Raw genomic sequence first — 16353 nt, forward strand, 5'->3', positions numbered from 1 at the left:
TGACCACGTCTTATTCCTTATCTATGTCAAGCGCGGAAGAGCAAAATTGGGCCACTGTGTTTTGGGGTTGTTTACGTTCATAGATAGGTGCATCCACATCTATGACTCTAACTATGGAGATATTAATGATAGACTTGCTTTGGATGATGAATGCAATTTTGATACCTTACTTCTTGAAGAATTCTGATTTTTATGTCGAGAAGAAGGGCATTGATTGGAACAATGGTGCATATACCGATAAATCCCATTCTGATGCTTTACAGATTAATCTGGTTAATAATGTGCCACAACAGATCAAATGGTAGGTTAATATCAGTTTTTTACTATTTTACTATTAGTGTACCTATTTACAGTAATGTACAGAGAATCTGATTTTTTTTAATTACAGTGATTGTGGTGCTTTTGTTGCTGGCTTTGATGAGTATTTCATCCTAGGTAAGGAAATTCAAAAAGATAATTTTGACATTGAGACACTTCGTACCAGGTGGGAATCTTTGTTGTGGGATTATGGAAGGAAAAAATATCAGTCCGATGCAATTAGTGGTGATGAAATCACATGGAGATTTTTCAGGAAGAGGAAGAGGGGACGAGCGAGAAAGTAGTTCAATTTTTTTCATTTTAATGTAGTTTTGCTATGTATCAGGAGTTGTTGCCTAGTTTTGTCTCATTACTATTATGCTACTTGTGAGATAACATTAAAGGATATTATAGATGATTTTATTTTTATGTAATTTGTGGTAGTAATTACACATTGTGGCTGTGAATGAATTACATTTTAAGGAATATTTCAGTTGTTTTTGTCCTTTAACAAAGTATGTGTTTTCGTTATTGTTGCAGTTTTGTCAATGTTGCAGGGTTTATACATATGTATACAATAATATACATAGTTATACAATTTTATACAAACTTATACTCTCATTTATACATCTGTATACATATAATAACATTGATTGTTTTCAGTTCTGTTTTGCATTTGTACAATCTATTAATATATTTAGCACCATTAAAAATATCAACACACTATTATTGGATAATCAAAACATGTATAATGAAACATATTTAACATAATTGCAATATATAGTATAAATTGTAACTCAATTGCTTGTAAAACTTAATTATTCAACATTTGTAACTATTGTTTGTGAAACTTAACTACTCGACATGACAACATATGTAATAAGAAGTGTTATGTTTCCAACTGTTTATTTTGGTTGATTCATAATATTTTTCTATTGTGGCCACTTTGTCCACACACTGAACATGAAAACACCCGTTTAGACTCTTTCTCTAAAGCAGGTTTGAGTCTTTCTTTTCTTGGCCTTCCTGAATTTCTTCTCCCTTTAGGTGGTAGGACCACATATTCCAGCACCTCTGTTGGGATTACCCATAAACTCTCATCTGGCATCGGATTCACGGAAAATTCATAAGTTCTAAGGAGGTTATCCTTCTTGTAGTAAAAAGAGCAATACTGGCCAGGTTTCAGTTGCTGGTTCTTCAAAATCGCCCAAGCATGCAGACATGTAAGTTCATCCATTTGAAATTTTCCACAACTGCATAGACCCTCTTCAAGACACACTATGTTTCACCTTACTCCTTCAAGCACAATATATAACTGCTCTGTAGCTGGCCTCACCTGCAAAACTTTTTAAAAAAAAAGTGAAAGCACATTATACATTATTATACAGAGTTATACTTCTTTATACAAGCAGTAAAATGCAAGTCAGCAGTACCATGCATTATTATATTTGATTCGTTTTATCGTCATTTTCTCCGATGCAATCAGATTTTCCCGAAGGAGTTTGTCGTACTTTTCGCCAAACTTTGTAGTTGTCTCCATTGCATTTTTTCTGTTTTTCTTGTTCCACTGTTGTATCAAATTTGTCATGTACTCTAGCAATCCCATTACTGGTACCTCTCTAGCATCTTTGTTTGCTGCATTAATTGACTCTGCAATATTGGAAGTCATTACCATTGACCTTTTCACTTTGGAGTATGCCCTAGACCACCTTTCGTAGCCAATTTCGAACAAGTAAGGCTGCACCCTCGGATCAATTTTGCACATCTGTATCATATGGTAGTCAAACTTCTCTATCATGTAAGCTCTAGCTAAAGCGAAGAAGATATCCTTCAATTGCTTGTGATGTTTCTTGAATGTGCGCTTGACATTCTGCCACTAGTGAAACATGCAAATACAATGTGGTACTTCTGGGTATACAACTTTTGTGGCATTGAAGATGCTTTCATTTCTATCTGAAACTATACACATCCCTTCCCTAACACCAAAAGTACCCTTTATCTGGACGAAGAACCACTCCCAAGATTTATTATTCTTTGAATCTATAATTGCATATGCAAGTGGATGGATTTTTCCTGTTTATACAAATAGATATTAGGATTCAGACAATTATACAAATCTTTTACACAATTATACACGAATATACAACTTTATACATACTGCAAATTTTATAAAAATAGCAGCTCTGAAATCCTATACACGTTTATATATGAAACTACAGCATTATACAAACTGCAGAAACAAGGTAGATGCAGTCAACTCACCAGCTCCATCCTGTGTGCGAGCAGTTAATATGGTACCCTTATATGTTGCTTTAAGGAAACTTCCGTCAACAACCATTATCGGTCTGCAATGCTCCCAACCCTTGATAGATGCATATAGCGAAACATATGTATAAAGAAAGCATCCATCTTCTTATTTGTGCAACTTTGTAATCGTTCCTGGATTTGTATGCTCTAACATATACAAATACCTCGGCAATTCCTTATATGAATTGCTCGGATTCCCTCTTATCATTGCCATTACTATCTCTTTAGCTCTCCATGCTTTCATGTAGCTCATTTCAACCCCGTGTTGCTTTTGTATGTCCTCTATTATATCATTTGCGGTGTAAACGTTTTTTGAATTAACATACTTATCCTTGACTATTCTAGCAATTACACCCGAAGTAGCTTGAGATCGTGTTAAGTATCTTTCACCATAGCCGCATGTGTGATTATTATTGTAATTCTCACCTTGATTATGTTTACCTTGTAAACGGTAGAAGATTTGAAACTCCAAGCACAATTGTCATCCACACACATAAGGTGATACCTAGGATTAAAGATCATTCAACTTCTAAATACACTTGTATAACAAATACATAACTAGATATATACTAATTTTAATACCTATATACAAATATATACTACTTTATACATATATACACACACACTCACACACACACACACACACACACACATATATATATATATATATATATATATATATATATATATATATATATATATATATATATATATATATATATATACTACTATCACGACCCGGATTTCCCGCCCTCAGGAGTCGTGATGGCGACTACTAATATGAGCTAGACAAGCTGACGGCTTGATCAATTTACCCTTTTTCCCATTTTAATCCTTTAACAATTATGAGCAATAATTTAAACACAACGGAATTTAAGTCAAGCAGAAGAAAAAAACAATAAAACTACTGAGTAAATCCAATACAACTGTTTAAACAAGACTACCCAGAACTGGAGTCACAGCTTCACAGACAGTCTAAGAACACTACAAACAAAGTCTGAATGAAATACATAAGTCTGTCTCTGAATAAGTAAAAACAGAAAGAGGAAAGATAGGAGGTGACGCCAAGGCCCGCGGACGTCTGCAGGACTACCTCGGGTCGCCTGTGTGGACTGAAGACAGCACCCTCACTGTGGTCCAAGCGCTCCGGTACCAGTATTTGCACACAGTGCAATGTGTAGTATCAGCGCAACTGACCCCATGTGCTGGTAAATGCCTAGCCTAACCTCGGTGAAGTAGTGACGAGGCTAGGGCCAGACTACCAAATAAACCTGTGCAGTTAAAACATATACATCGGAAATAGAAGGAGATAATTACAATTAAAATTGGGTAGGGGAAACATGCTGCGGGGAGTAACAGGTAACAACAGAACGACAGTAGAGAAACATAAGGAATGCCATAAATCAATCACTAGCTAAAATAAGGAAATAGAAGAAATAGGTACACACATAATATCGTTGCAGGTGTGCAACCCGATCCCATTTCATATGATACCGTTGCATGCGTGCCACCCGCTCCCATTTCTAATATTACCGTTGCAGGCGTGCAACCCGTTCCCATCTGACATATTACCATTGCAGGCGTGCAACCTTCTCCCATTTCACATATTACCATTACAGGCGTGCAACCCGCTCCCATTTCACATATTACCGTTGCAGGCGTGCAACACGCTCCCATTTCTTTTATCAACACCAGTCATAAAAGGGTCCCGGTAAGGGAACAATAATATCAAAACAAACATCTTGGCAAGGGAACAATAATGATAATAACATCCCGACAAGGGAACAATAATGATAATAATATCCCGACAAGGGAACAATTATGAAAATCCTCATATGAAGCGCAATAAACCACAACGGAGTCATAACAAGTACAATACACGAGGTTCTGACCAAAACCCAATCACCCATTCACACACGAGCCCGAATATGTAATTAGTTCCAAAATCTGACCCCAAAATGAGATCTAAATCCTAATTATACAAAAAGCCCTAACTCTACCCAAATCCCTAATTTTCTACCCTTAAGAACATGATTTAGACCTAGAAATCTAATGGGTGTTAACGGAAATTGAAGAAAATGAGTCTAAGATTACATACCTATGAATTTGTGGTGAATTTCGCTTTTAAAAATCAACCAATTTGGAGTTTGGAAGAAGAAGTTATGAAAATTATGAAGACTCCTATTTCTGTTACTGTTTTAAATGACTGGGCAAAAATACACTATGCGATCGCGAACAAGCCTATGTGATCGCATAGGTTTGACTCTCCTGACCTGCGCGTTCGCGAGCTAGGGGCCGCGTTTGCATAAGGTTAAAACTACCTAGCCCCTAGGCCCCTTCCTACTCTATGCGTTCACGACTGACCCGGTGCGTTCGTGTAGAGTAAATTCCCAAAGCTCCGCATTCGTTCCCAGGTCTACGCGTTCGCATAGTGCAAACCTGCCCTCCTCCCAATTTGTGTTGTGCGTTCGCGAGGGTTACCATGCGATCGCATAGAGTTAAAAACTCAGACACCAGCAACAACAAAAATACCAGATTTCTAAGTCCAAAACACTCCGACGCCTATCCAAAACTCACCCGAGCCCTCGGGGATCCAAACCAAACATGCACACTACCTCAAAAACACCCTACGGACTTACTCGTGTGATCAAATCGCCAAAATAACATCAACAACTATGAATTTAGCATCAAAATCTTGTAATCACTTAAGAACTTCAAATTTTCAAATTTTTCTCAATTACAGTCCTATTCACGTTATTTCAAGTCCGTTTCTTACCAAATTTTACAGACTCAACTTAAACCAAATATAAGACCTATACTGGGCTCCGAAACCGTAATACGGGTCAGATACCATAAAATTTTAAACACATTTCATTTCCAAAACTCATAAATAATTCTAGAAAATAATTTTCTTTAGAAATTCATTTCTCGGGCTTGGGACCTCGGAATTCGATTCCGGGCATACACCCAAGTCCCATATTTTCCTACGGACCCTTCGGGACCGTAGAATCATAAGTCCAGGTCTGTTTACCTAAAATGTTGACCGACGTCAACTTAAATTCATTTTAAAGTCATAATTCATCATTTTTCACAAATTTTCACCTAATGGATTTCCGGCTACGCGCCCGGACTGCGCATGCAAATTGAGGTGATGCTGAAAGAGGTTTTTAAGGCCTCAGAACGTAGAATTTATTTCTAAAACTTGGGTCATCACATTCTCCACCTCTAAAACAACCGTTCGTCCTCAAACGGAAATAAGAAGGAAGTACCTGAGTCGGGGAAAAGATGGGGAATGGGGATAATGGCTCTGCATATCGAACTCGAACTCCCAGGTCGATGCCTCAGCTGACTGACCTCTCCACTGAACACAAACAAAACGAAAATTCTTCGATCTCAATTGATGAACCTGCTGGTCTAGAATAGCTACTGGCTCTTCCTCATAGGACAAGTCCTTGTCCAACTGGACAGTGATGAAATCTAACATGTGGGATGGATCGTCGTGATACTTCCGAAGCATGGACATATGAAACACTGAGTGCATGGGTGATAAGCTCGGCGGCAACACAAGTCTATAAGCCACCTCTCCCACTCGATCAGGAATCTCAAATGAGCCAATGAACCTGGGGCTAAGCTTTCCCTTCTTCCAAAATCTCATCACGCCCTTCATAGGCGGCACTCGAAGCAATACCCGCTCACCGACCATGAAAGCCAAATCACAAACGTTGAGTTCGGCATAACTCTTTTGCCTGGACTGAGCTGTACGAAGCCTGTCCTGAATAATCCTGACCTTGTCCAAGGCACCCTGAACCAGATCTGTACCCAACAATCGCGCCTCTCACGGCTCAAACCATCCAACCGGCAACCGACACCACCTACCATACAAAGCCTCATAATTAGCCATCTAAATACTCGACTCGTAGCTGTTATTATAGGCAAACTCTGCTAAAGGCAAAAACTGATCCCACGAGCCTCCAAAGTCAATAACACAAGCTCGGAGCATATTCTCCAAAAGCTGAGTAGTACGCTCGGACTGCCCGTCCGTCTGAGGATGAAATGTTGTGCTCAACTCAACCTATGTGCCCAATTCTCGCTGAACTGCCCTCCAGAAACGTGAGGTAAACTACGTACCTCGGTCCAAAATGATAGACACGGGCACAACATGAAGACGAACAATCTCCCGAATATAGATCTTAGCTAACCTCTCGGAAGAATAGGAGACTGCCACAGGAATGAAATGCGTTGACTTGGTCAGCCTATCAACAATGACCCACAGTGCGTCGAACTTCCTCTGAGTTTGTAGGAGTCCAACAACGAAATCCATAGTGATCCGCTTCCACTTCCACTCGGGAAGCTCAATCTTCTGAAACAAACCACCAGGCCTCTGATGCTTGTACTTAACCTGCTGATAGTTCAAACACCGAGCCACATATGCAACAATGTCCTTCTTCATTCCCCTCCACCAATAATGCTACCGTAAATCCTGGTACATCTTAGCGGCGCCCGGATGAATGGAGTACCGGGAACTATGGGCCTCCTCTAAAATCAACTCTCAGAGTCTATCCACATTAGGAACACAAACACAACCCTACAATCTCAAAACTCCATCATCTCCCAAGGTAACCTACATGGCACCTCCGTGCTGCACCGTGTCTCTAAGGACACATAAATGGGGATCATCATATTGTCGATCTCGGATACGCTCCAATAACGATGAACGAGAGACTGTGCAAGCTAACACCCGGCTGGGCTCAGAAATATCCAACCTCACGAACTGATTAGCCAAAGCCTGAATATCCAAGGGAAGCGGTCTTTTACCGACCGAAATATAAGAAAGACTGCCCATACTGGATGATTTCATACTCAAAGCATTGACCACAACATTGGCCTTTCCCAGATGATATAAGATGGTGATATCATAGTCTTTCAACAGCTCCAACCACCTTCTCTGCCTCATGTCGTGCCCTCTTTTTCTGGCAAAATCGGGTTTATGATATTTGGAGGGACAAATTGTTCCTTTTGGGAACTGGGTTTGCATTTGAAGAGTCGCCACCTAATGATTAAGGTGCATTAGGACACTAATGGTTTTTTATTTGAATAACCAGAGATAGGGTAAGGGCTTGAAATTATTCTAAGGGGAAGGTGTTAGGCACCCCTCAGAATCCACTAGTGTGGTTCCCGGCCAGACATTTATTGTGAATTTGGGTGCAATTAACAAATAAGCAAATAAGGCTCAAATAAGAGGGGATTTCAATACATAATGGTTTGAAAGTAAACAAATTTTAAAGAACGATCAAAGAGTTGATTTTTAAATAAAGAGATACAATACTAAAAAAAGAATAAATGGGGTCCTAGGTTTATTAAAAATATGGATCACCCCACATAATGTCCGGTAATCACTCCTCACGAGGGGCTACACGTGACATTATCGTGTGGTCATCATATCCATATCTACCCTACCCACCCCATTAAGGTATTAAAGCGCGGATTGGTCTCGATTACTTATTGCATGCTATTACCCATCCCATTCCTATCAGTCCTAGAGGCACTTAGGGCTACTAATCCTTAAAGGGAGGGATATTAGGATTATTTGAAGTTTCAAAGGTAAAAACTCTAAGACGACATACAAAAAAACACATACTGCATATTGAAGGGGAAACACATAAGCATATAGGCTCAAGTATACCTCCTCAAACAAAACACATAAAATAGCATGTCTTACACATACTGCTAGGTCTGATTTAAAATACTGAAGATGAGGGAGATTAATTATTGAGGCAGATTAGTTTATTACATAACTCAAATAAGAAATCCGAATCAGGCCTGTCTGCTGGTTGTAGCGATTAACAAAGTGGATTCAATTTGCACTTATTACTTTAAGGCTTGCCTAAATGTTTAGGCGGGGTCCTATAGGCATGCTTGCTAAACCTTGTTAAGCGAGGGAATTAGGTTATTAAAAGAGGTTCAGAATGTACAAAATTAAAAATTAAACCGGTTACAGGTTCTACAGGAGATAGTATCTACTATTATTGATTTTAGTTCCTAGGAGCATGAAATCTAACATTCACTGTGAATAAAACGAATTAGAATTATTTAGAAACCCCTACAGGCATGATTTCTATATGAAGTGAATATGCAGAATTTAAAACACCCTATGGCATGATTTCTAGGTGATGTTTTGAATATGCAGAATTTAAAAGTACCCTAGAGGCATGTTTTCTAAATGTAGTTTGCATATGCAGAATTTAAAACACCCAATATGCATGTTTTCTAAATGAAGTTTGAATATGTAGAATTTAAAACGTCCTATAGGCATATTTTCTACCCTTGCATGCATATTACCCAACTCTTTTTACTAGCCAACCCCAAATATTTATTACAACTTATTACAAACCAGAATAATAAATTACATCAGAAAAGTACAAAGAAAAGTGCAACCAGAGGAAGCTTGATTCTTGACTTCCTCACTGAGTTATGAGATAAACCAACTCAAAGACCATTGATCCAAAGCCTTTCTTTAGACTTGAGTGTGTCAGAGTTCCCTACGGGCCTCAATTGGACCCTGGGCGGTGCTCACACCCAAGTTTCATAACCAGAATAGGGACAAGTGCAGTGTGGAAGTGCCAACCCTCATGTGTCCAAGTTTAGAGGGAGCTCATGAGTCCTAAGGAAAAGCTCACAAGAGGGGGGCAGAACATAAGTCTAAGAGAGAGTGTAAGTGCAGAAATAGAGCTTTACGAACTAAGGAAGGAAAAAGGTGCTGGGAAACAGTTACAGAGTTGATAACCTCACGCAAAAGGGGTTCAGGGGTTGGGAATTTATTGCAAATAGACTATGTACTTAGGTAAGGGTCAGCTTTGGGCATGCACAACAATAGAAGATGCTGACATGCCTATAAGCCTACCAGAACACACAATATCAAAGAGACATAGAGGTTATGATCCCAGGGGATCATGTTCGAGTTATGGACAACAATGTTCCATATTGCCATGCCTCAAACAAACCATAAGTATCAAACACATTGGGGTAGGGGTTTAGGATTCATAATACATAGATTCAGAATAGGGAGAAAGAAATCACATCATGCTAAAATAAAGTACTAAATTAAATACAAGAAGTAGGAAGACAAGAATGCAAGAACATTAAGTAACCATGTTGTTGTTGATGGTGAAAACTTAATTAGGACATACAAGTTCAAAGAAGCAAAACGTAGTAAAGAAAGGTAGCGTGATTTTTGAAATATAGCTTTAGCTTTCAGCGAGTTAAATAGGCCACAACAGAAGTAGTGAAGCAAGAGAGAATGTTTTGAGTGTAAGTGAGTTCAAGACTAAGAGTGTTCGTGTGTTTGTGCTAATGAAAGAGCAAGGTACTTATAGTTTGAAAACAGGTAGAAAGTAAGGCAAGAATCATAGTTTAGCAGAAATTATGGAACTATGTGCTAATTAAAATCAAATCAGAATACTTCTTTTAATTAAGGAGTTAAATTTAAACGGTAATAGGCAGAAAACATTTTAGGAAAGAAATCAAGTAGACCATCATGTGCAGAATAGACAATTAGGGGTAAGTACATAGCGGTTCAATTAAGGGAACAACTAATGAAGAATCCTTGAAATACTCAGTTAATCCAAATAAGGTAAGAAGACAAAATAAAGTTGTAGAATATGGAGATAATCGAAAATCAGTACATAGTAAATCAGGGAATCAATGATTTTGAAATCACTGATTTAAGGAAAGTAACATGGGTTCCCATGAGTAACTAAATAAACCAAGTTAAAATAGGAGAATCGAAAGTCTAAGGAAAGTTTTCAAATCAAGCCCAGAAACAAGGAGCTCAGAGTCAATCAAAGAGAGAACCATGAGTCCTGTTTTAGCATATAAATAGAGTGCACAAAACATTAGGCATGTGAGGCTAAACTACGACAAAGAGAAGTAGCATGAATAACAATCACAAAGTTAGTAGACGGTGAACTATCGAAACATAGTAGTCACATAGGTCAACTTCATTAGCTTAGTGATAGAGAAAAGAGAGAGTATCAGAAGCATGCAAAAGGGTCAAGTAAAAAAAAACACTTTCTGAAAAGTATAGTCTAGTTTCAATGATTGCAAGAAACCAAATCATATAAAGAAACAGATGCTGAAACAAAAAGGATTTCGAATCCAATTGAGCAACTTCAAATAGGTGAAGCAGCTTCAAAAGCTCGAATAGGCCCCCAAGAAATTAGGGTTTTGAAACCAATCGGATTCAGAGATGATGAACAAGTAAATCACACAGCAAATGGTCTCAGAACTCGAATGAACCCAAAATTTTAAGGTTTTTACCACCAATCGAGTCTAGAGATGAAAAACAGATAAATCGAACAAATACTAACAAAAATAGAATCGTAAACCTCGAAAAGAGTTAAGGCCCTTAACAAGAAAACTCAAGTAGAAGAACGACATAAGGAAATACAACAAAACGTGTTAAACAACTTAACAGAAAACCTAATCGGAAAGGATAAAGGTTTTGAAGGTAGAGTCTTAGAAGAAACTTTGAGGAAAAATGTTTAAAAGTTTAGAGCAAACACAGATCTAAAATAGATTTAAAAGAAATCGGAAGAACCTTAATGGTTAGGGTTTCAGAAGAACCCCAAATGGTGAGAAAGGATTTGAAGACCATCGAACTAAGCAGGAGAGTCAAGAATCAGACTCGAATAGCCATAGCTGGCCGGGGGAAGATCAGAGATGATCGGAGAACAACCATACACTGAAATCGACCCAGGTCTGAACCAAGTTCTTTCATGATCTGTCCTTGTAACCGTAATAATCGGGCACGTAGAGGCCAAAGGAGGTGAATACAAGCCTCCAATGGTCTTGGAAGCCATGGATTTGGGAGGTTTTTCGGGTGGTAGTTGAGGGCGGAAGCTAGGGTTTGAGAGACGATTGAGAGAGAAGGGGGATTCAGAGGCGGCTGTAGGTAAGAAATGGTTAGGGTTTGGGGGTAGTTGGGAATTAATTTAGGAAAGGGTTAATGTGAGCCGTTGATCTAAACGATCAACGACTGGGATTAAACGGGAATCCAGGCGGGGTTTTAAAAGGGTCATGGGTCGGTTTGAATGGGAATTGGGTCGGGGTAAAATTGGGTTTAAATTGAATTCAATTGGGGTCCGAATTGGGGCTATAATCGAAAGGAAATTGGGCTAACATTTAAATAGCCACTTTTCCCTATTTGATTTATAAAAAGTAGTAAAATAATTTTTAGTAAAATAATTTTTGGAAATAAACTAAAGGTACTAAAATGACTAATAGTATATTATTATCAAATTAAAATACTGGACTTAATTTTTATAAATATAAAAATAATTAAATCCAAAAAGCGGCTAACATTGTAATTATATGCAATTTAGCTTTAAAAAATACTAGATAAATTTGTAAAAATATGTAAATCTTATCTTAGCTATATTTTAGTTAGCATAAATATGAAAATCCCATAAATGAGTCACCGAAATGATAATTTTGGGAATAATTATTGGGTTTTTTTGGATAAAATAGGGTAATAAATTGATTTAAAAATTCTTTAAAAATTTAAGAAAAAATAATAAAATATTTGGACATGCTTATATATGCATACATATGTTATTTGAAACTATTTGGCATGTTAAAAATATACAGGGAAAATTGGGTATCAATAGCTGCCCATCTTTACACGGGAAGGATGAAAGAGTTGTTGGGTAAATATATGATGGCCAATTTTGATCGAACGAAAAGGTTTGAAGAGGTTTAGGTCGTGCCCTGGCTTCTGAGCTGCTTACATATCCCCGGTCTTATAGGAATTAAGCCATATGTAGTTCAGGATCCGTCGGCAGAGTATGCCGATGGAGACTTTCGAGAATGGGCGCAATATTCAGGGCGGGAGAATGGTTAAGGTTTGTCATGGCTGCCGAAACTGGAGCGGAATCGCTCCTGCTAAGATGGTCGTTGCTTGCCGGTTTACCTGCAAATAAGCAATACAAGCATATATTGTGCGTAAATTTAAACATGATGTAAATTCCCGTCGGACCGTGAGGATTGTCTTCGTACGGTTAGAATGACGTCCTTAGACCATGATGTCCTAGGCCATGAAGCGTATAATAAAGGATTTGCAGGCCATGAAATGATGCTCTCAGGCTATGAGGATGATGCCTCCGAACTATGATGCCTTTGAATAATGATATGCAAAAGATTAAAAGGGATCCTCAGGCCATGACACGGTGTTATCCGGCTAAGAAAATGGTGCCTCCGAACAATGACGCCTTTGGACAATTTGGCGATCTTTCAGCCCATGTAGATGCAGTATGTGGAGATCTTTCAGCCATGCAATGCAGTATGGGGCGATCGTACAGCCATGCAGATGTAGTATGGGGCGATCTTTTAGCCATGCAGATGCAGTATGAGGCGATCTTTGAGCCATGCAAATGTAAATAAGGTGGCGGTCTTTCAGCTATCCAAATGTAAATAAGGTGGCGACCTTTCAGCCATGCAAATGTAAATAAGGTGGCGATCTTTCAGCCATGCAAACGTAGATAAGGTGGCGATCTTTCGGTCGTGCAAATGTAAAGGTGGCGATCTTTCAACCATGTAAGCATAGATAAGGTGGCGAACTTTCAGCCGTGCAAGTATAAGTAAATAAGGTGGCGATCTTTCAGCCATGCAATAGAGATGGAGGTAGAGCTTAGAAGGCAGAATGGTAGCCTTATGCAATCTAGAAATATAGATGGAGGAAGAGCTTAACCTCGGAAGGTAGAATGGTAGCCATATGCAATGCAGAAAATGCATATGGAGACAACGTTTAGTCTCGGAAGGTAGAATGGTAGCCTTATGCAATGTAGAAATGCAGATAGAGTAGAGCTTAACCTCGAAAGGCAGAATAGTAGCCTTATGAAAAAAAAAGATAGCAAATGATAATAGAGCTTTCTTAGCTGATAGCAGATTGCGATATTATGATTGTTGGGGATATTGTGCCTACTGGGGACACTGTTGTGTGTAGATAGCAACTGTGAGTAAGTGCAACGGTTCTGAGAGTTGTATTCCTTAACAATGTTTGTCTCATGAGTGTATAGTATATTTGATGATTTTGCAATTCAAGTGCCTGCATCCAAAGAAAAATTGTGAGTTTTGTAAAAGGGGGGCGGTTAGTTCGTATCCCCTACTGGATCTGCTTGACCTGCTCGGCTTTGATCTGGTGATATTGTATGTATCGTTGGGGTGGCGTTGCTAAACAAGGCGGTTTCAGTAATAGACATGCATGATTTAGTAAAAATATGACATAATAATAATAATTTTTAGATGAACCGATAACTGTGACATGGTTCAGGACATTGCAACCTCTCTTGCTATGGAATTTTGAGGGTCCTCCTCAAAATTCTGCCCCAGTTCAATGTGTTGATGTTTTTGACTATTGCTTGCGATGATTGGCTGAAATCAACTTCGGAATTTTGAGGGTCCTCCTCAAAATTCTGCCCTAGTTTCCAATTGCTGGAGAGGGGATGAAACTTTTATTGAATTATGACCAAAACCAAAGGGCTACCTACGTATCACCTCTTAAACGGGAATCAGGTCAGGCGTAGTTCAATTTACATCATATAAGGAAAGCATAATGATTACACATAGTAGCGCTTGACTGCATCTGAATTGATCGACTTTGGCCAGACTTCTCCGTCCATTTCTACAAGTATGAGGGCTCCTCCTGTCAGAACCAGGTGAACCATGTATGGACCTTGCCAGTTGAGAGAGAACTTTCCTTTGGCTTTATCTTGATGCGGACAAATTTTCTTCAACACCAGCTGCCCCGGTGTGAACTGCCTCGGCTTGACTCTTTTGTTGAAGTCTCTGGACATTATGTTCTGATAAAGGTGATTGTGGCAAACTACATTCATCCTCTTTCCATCTATAAGAGCCAACTGCTCGTAACGACTCTTCACCCATTCTGCTTCATCAAGTTCTGCTTCCTGTATGATTCTCAAGGAAGAAATTTCCTCTTCGGCGGGAATGACGGCTTCTGTACCATAAACCAACATACAGGGGGTTACCCCAATTGATGCGCTGACTATGGTGTGATACCCCAATAAAGCAAGTGATAGCTTCTCATGCCACTAGTTATGCTTCTCTATCATTTTCCTTAGTATCTTCTTGATGTTCTTATTGGCGGCTTCTACGGCCCCGTTCATCTGAGGTCTGTATATTTTAGAATTCTTGTATCTGATATTGAAAGTTCTACACATAGCTTTCATCAGGTCACTGTTGAGGTTGGAACCATTGTTAGTAATGATTGATTCTAGAATCCCGAATCGACAAACGATGCGGTCGCGGACAAAGTCTGCCACGACTTTCTTAGTCACTGCTCTGTAAGATGCTGCTTCTACCCACTTGGTGAAATAGTCTATGGCTAATAGAATAAATTTGTGTCCATTGGAAGCGGAAGGCTCGATTGGTCCAATAACATCCATCCCCCAGGCGTAATGAAAGTCGTTTTCTCAGCATCTTCTTCATTCATCCAGATCTGATGACAACCAGCAAAGCAATCTACAAATGACTGTAGCTTATGCTTGGACCAATTATCGATCAAGATGTGTATATTTGGCAAAGGGAAGTCTTCTTTCGTAATGGCCCAGTTGAGATCCCGGTAGTCGACACAGACTCTGACCTTCCCATCCTTCTTTGGCACTAGCACGATGTTGGCTAACCATGTCAGATATTCTACTAACCTGAGAACCTTAGCTTTGACCTGCTTAGTGACTTCTTCCTTGATCTTCAGACTCATATCAGGTTTGAACTTTCTGAGCTTTTGCTTTATCGGTGGACATGTTGGATCAGTTGGCAGTTTGTGAGCCACAATAGATGTACTCAGACCAGTCATTTCATCATATGACCAGGCAAATATGTCCTCATATTTCCTTAGAAATTCTGTGCATTCCTTCTTTTCTGATGGCGATAAGTGAATGATGATTCGTGTTTCTTTGACATTTTCTGCATCTCCCAAGTTAACAACTTCTGTTTCGTCCAGGTTGGACTTAGGTCTGTTCTCAAAATTCTCAACTTCCTTAACAATCTCTTCTGGTATTTCATCTTCCTCTAAATCTATGTCCGTTTGTTGCATTGTCTCGTTGCATGTCACAGTCATTGGTTCAACAAGATAAGTAATAGTAATGTTGTATAAGTAAAGTAATGAGAGAAATAATAATGAGTGTTGATTCATAAGGAAAGTCAAAATGCTTTGATAAATTACCTAATTATTTGAACATTGAAGATCTTATTGCGGGAATTAAAATGCGAGAAGAAAATCATTTAGTAAATAAAAATAGTGCATGATGCTTGTTTTAGCCTTGCTACCCCGAGGCTCGTCGGGCTCTGGTTGTCCTGATGGTCCAGTTATTGAGGCGTGCTCCTCTGCTTCCAGCCTGTATGGAAGGGCCTTCCCCTTTCCCCCTCGAGAACAATATAGTAGTCTATGTCACCGTCTTCTAGGAATAAATTCTTTACTGCTGCTAGTGCTTCCTCTTCTTCTGACCCATAGATAATATTGGTTGGTTGGAAGGTCTGTTACAAATGTGGTATCGGCTGCTCCAATGGATAGTAAGGACCGCGCCATGGTTGCGACCAGTTGTTGAACTCTTCCTAAGTGTACTCATATCCTAGACCGAAAGTGGTGCCATGTTTCTTGAGTTTTATGGGCTTGACGATTCTTTAGAGGTTCTTTTCGAGGCCCTTTACAGGTTCGTTCCCTCTCCAATTCAGTAT

The 16353-nt window shown here is 39.1% G+C and overlaps 1 protein-coding gene across 1 annotated transcript; it reads right to left on the bottom strand.

Moving 5' to 3' along the window:
- Positions 1-1216: 1216 nt before the first annotated feature.
- Positions 1217-14633, bottom strand: LOC104230475 (uncharacterized). The gene is made up of 5 exons (XM_009783301.2): positions 14487-14633; positions 2560-2659; positions 2216-2370; positions 1731-2173; positions 1217-1550 (listed from the first exon to the last, which is right to left on the bottom strand). The coding sequence occupies exons 1-5, from the start codon at positions 14631-14633 to the stop codon at positions 1217-1219; spliced, it is 1179 nt and encodes a 392-aa protein (XP_009781603.2).
- Positions 14634-16353: the final 1720 nt, after the last annotated feature.

The sequence above is a fragment of the Nicotiana sylvestris genome, chromosome 5 (assembly GCF_000393655.2).
Source record: "Nicotiana sylvestris chromosome 5, ASM39365v2, whole genome shotgun sequence".
Lineage (NCBI taxonomy): Eukaryota > Viridiplantae > Streptophyta > Magnoliopsida > Solanales > Solanaceae > Nicotiana > Nicotiana sylvestris.

Excerpts from the sequence above, each read along its gene's own strand:
- LOC104230475 (XM_009783301.2), bottom strand. The coding sequence starts at position 14,633 with ATGTTGGTTTATGGTACAGAAGCCGTCATTCCCGCCGAAGAGGAAATT. Across the intron at positions 2,371-2,559 it reads TCGCACACAGGATGGAGCTG|GAAAAATCCATCCACTTGCA; the intron begins GTGAGTTGACTG and ends TTGTATAAACAG. Across the intron at positions 2,174-2,215 it reads TCTTCAATGCCACAAAAGTT|TGGCAGAATGTCAAGCGCAC; the intron begins GTATACCCAGAA and ends ATGTTTCACTAG.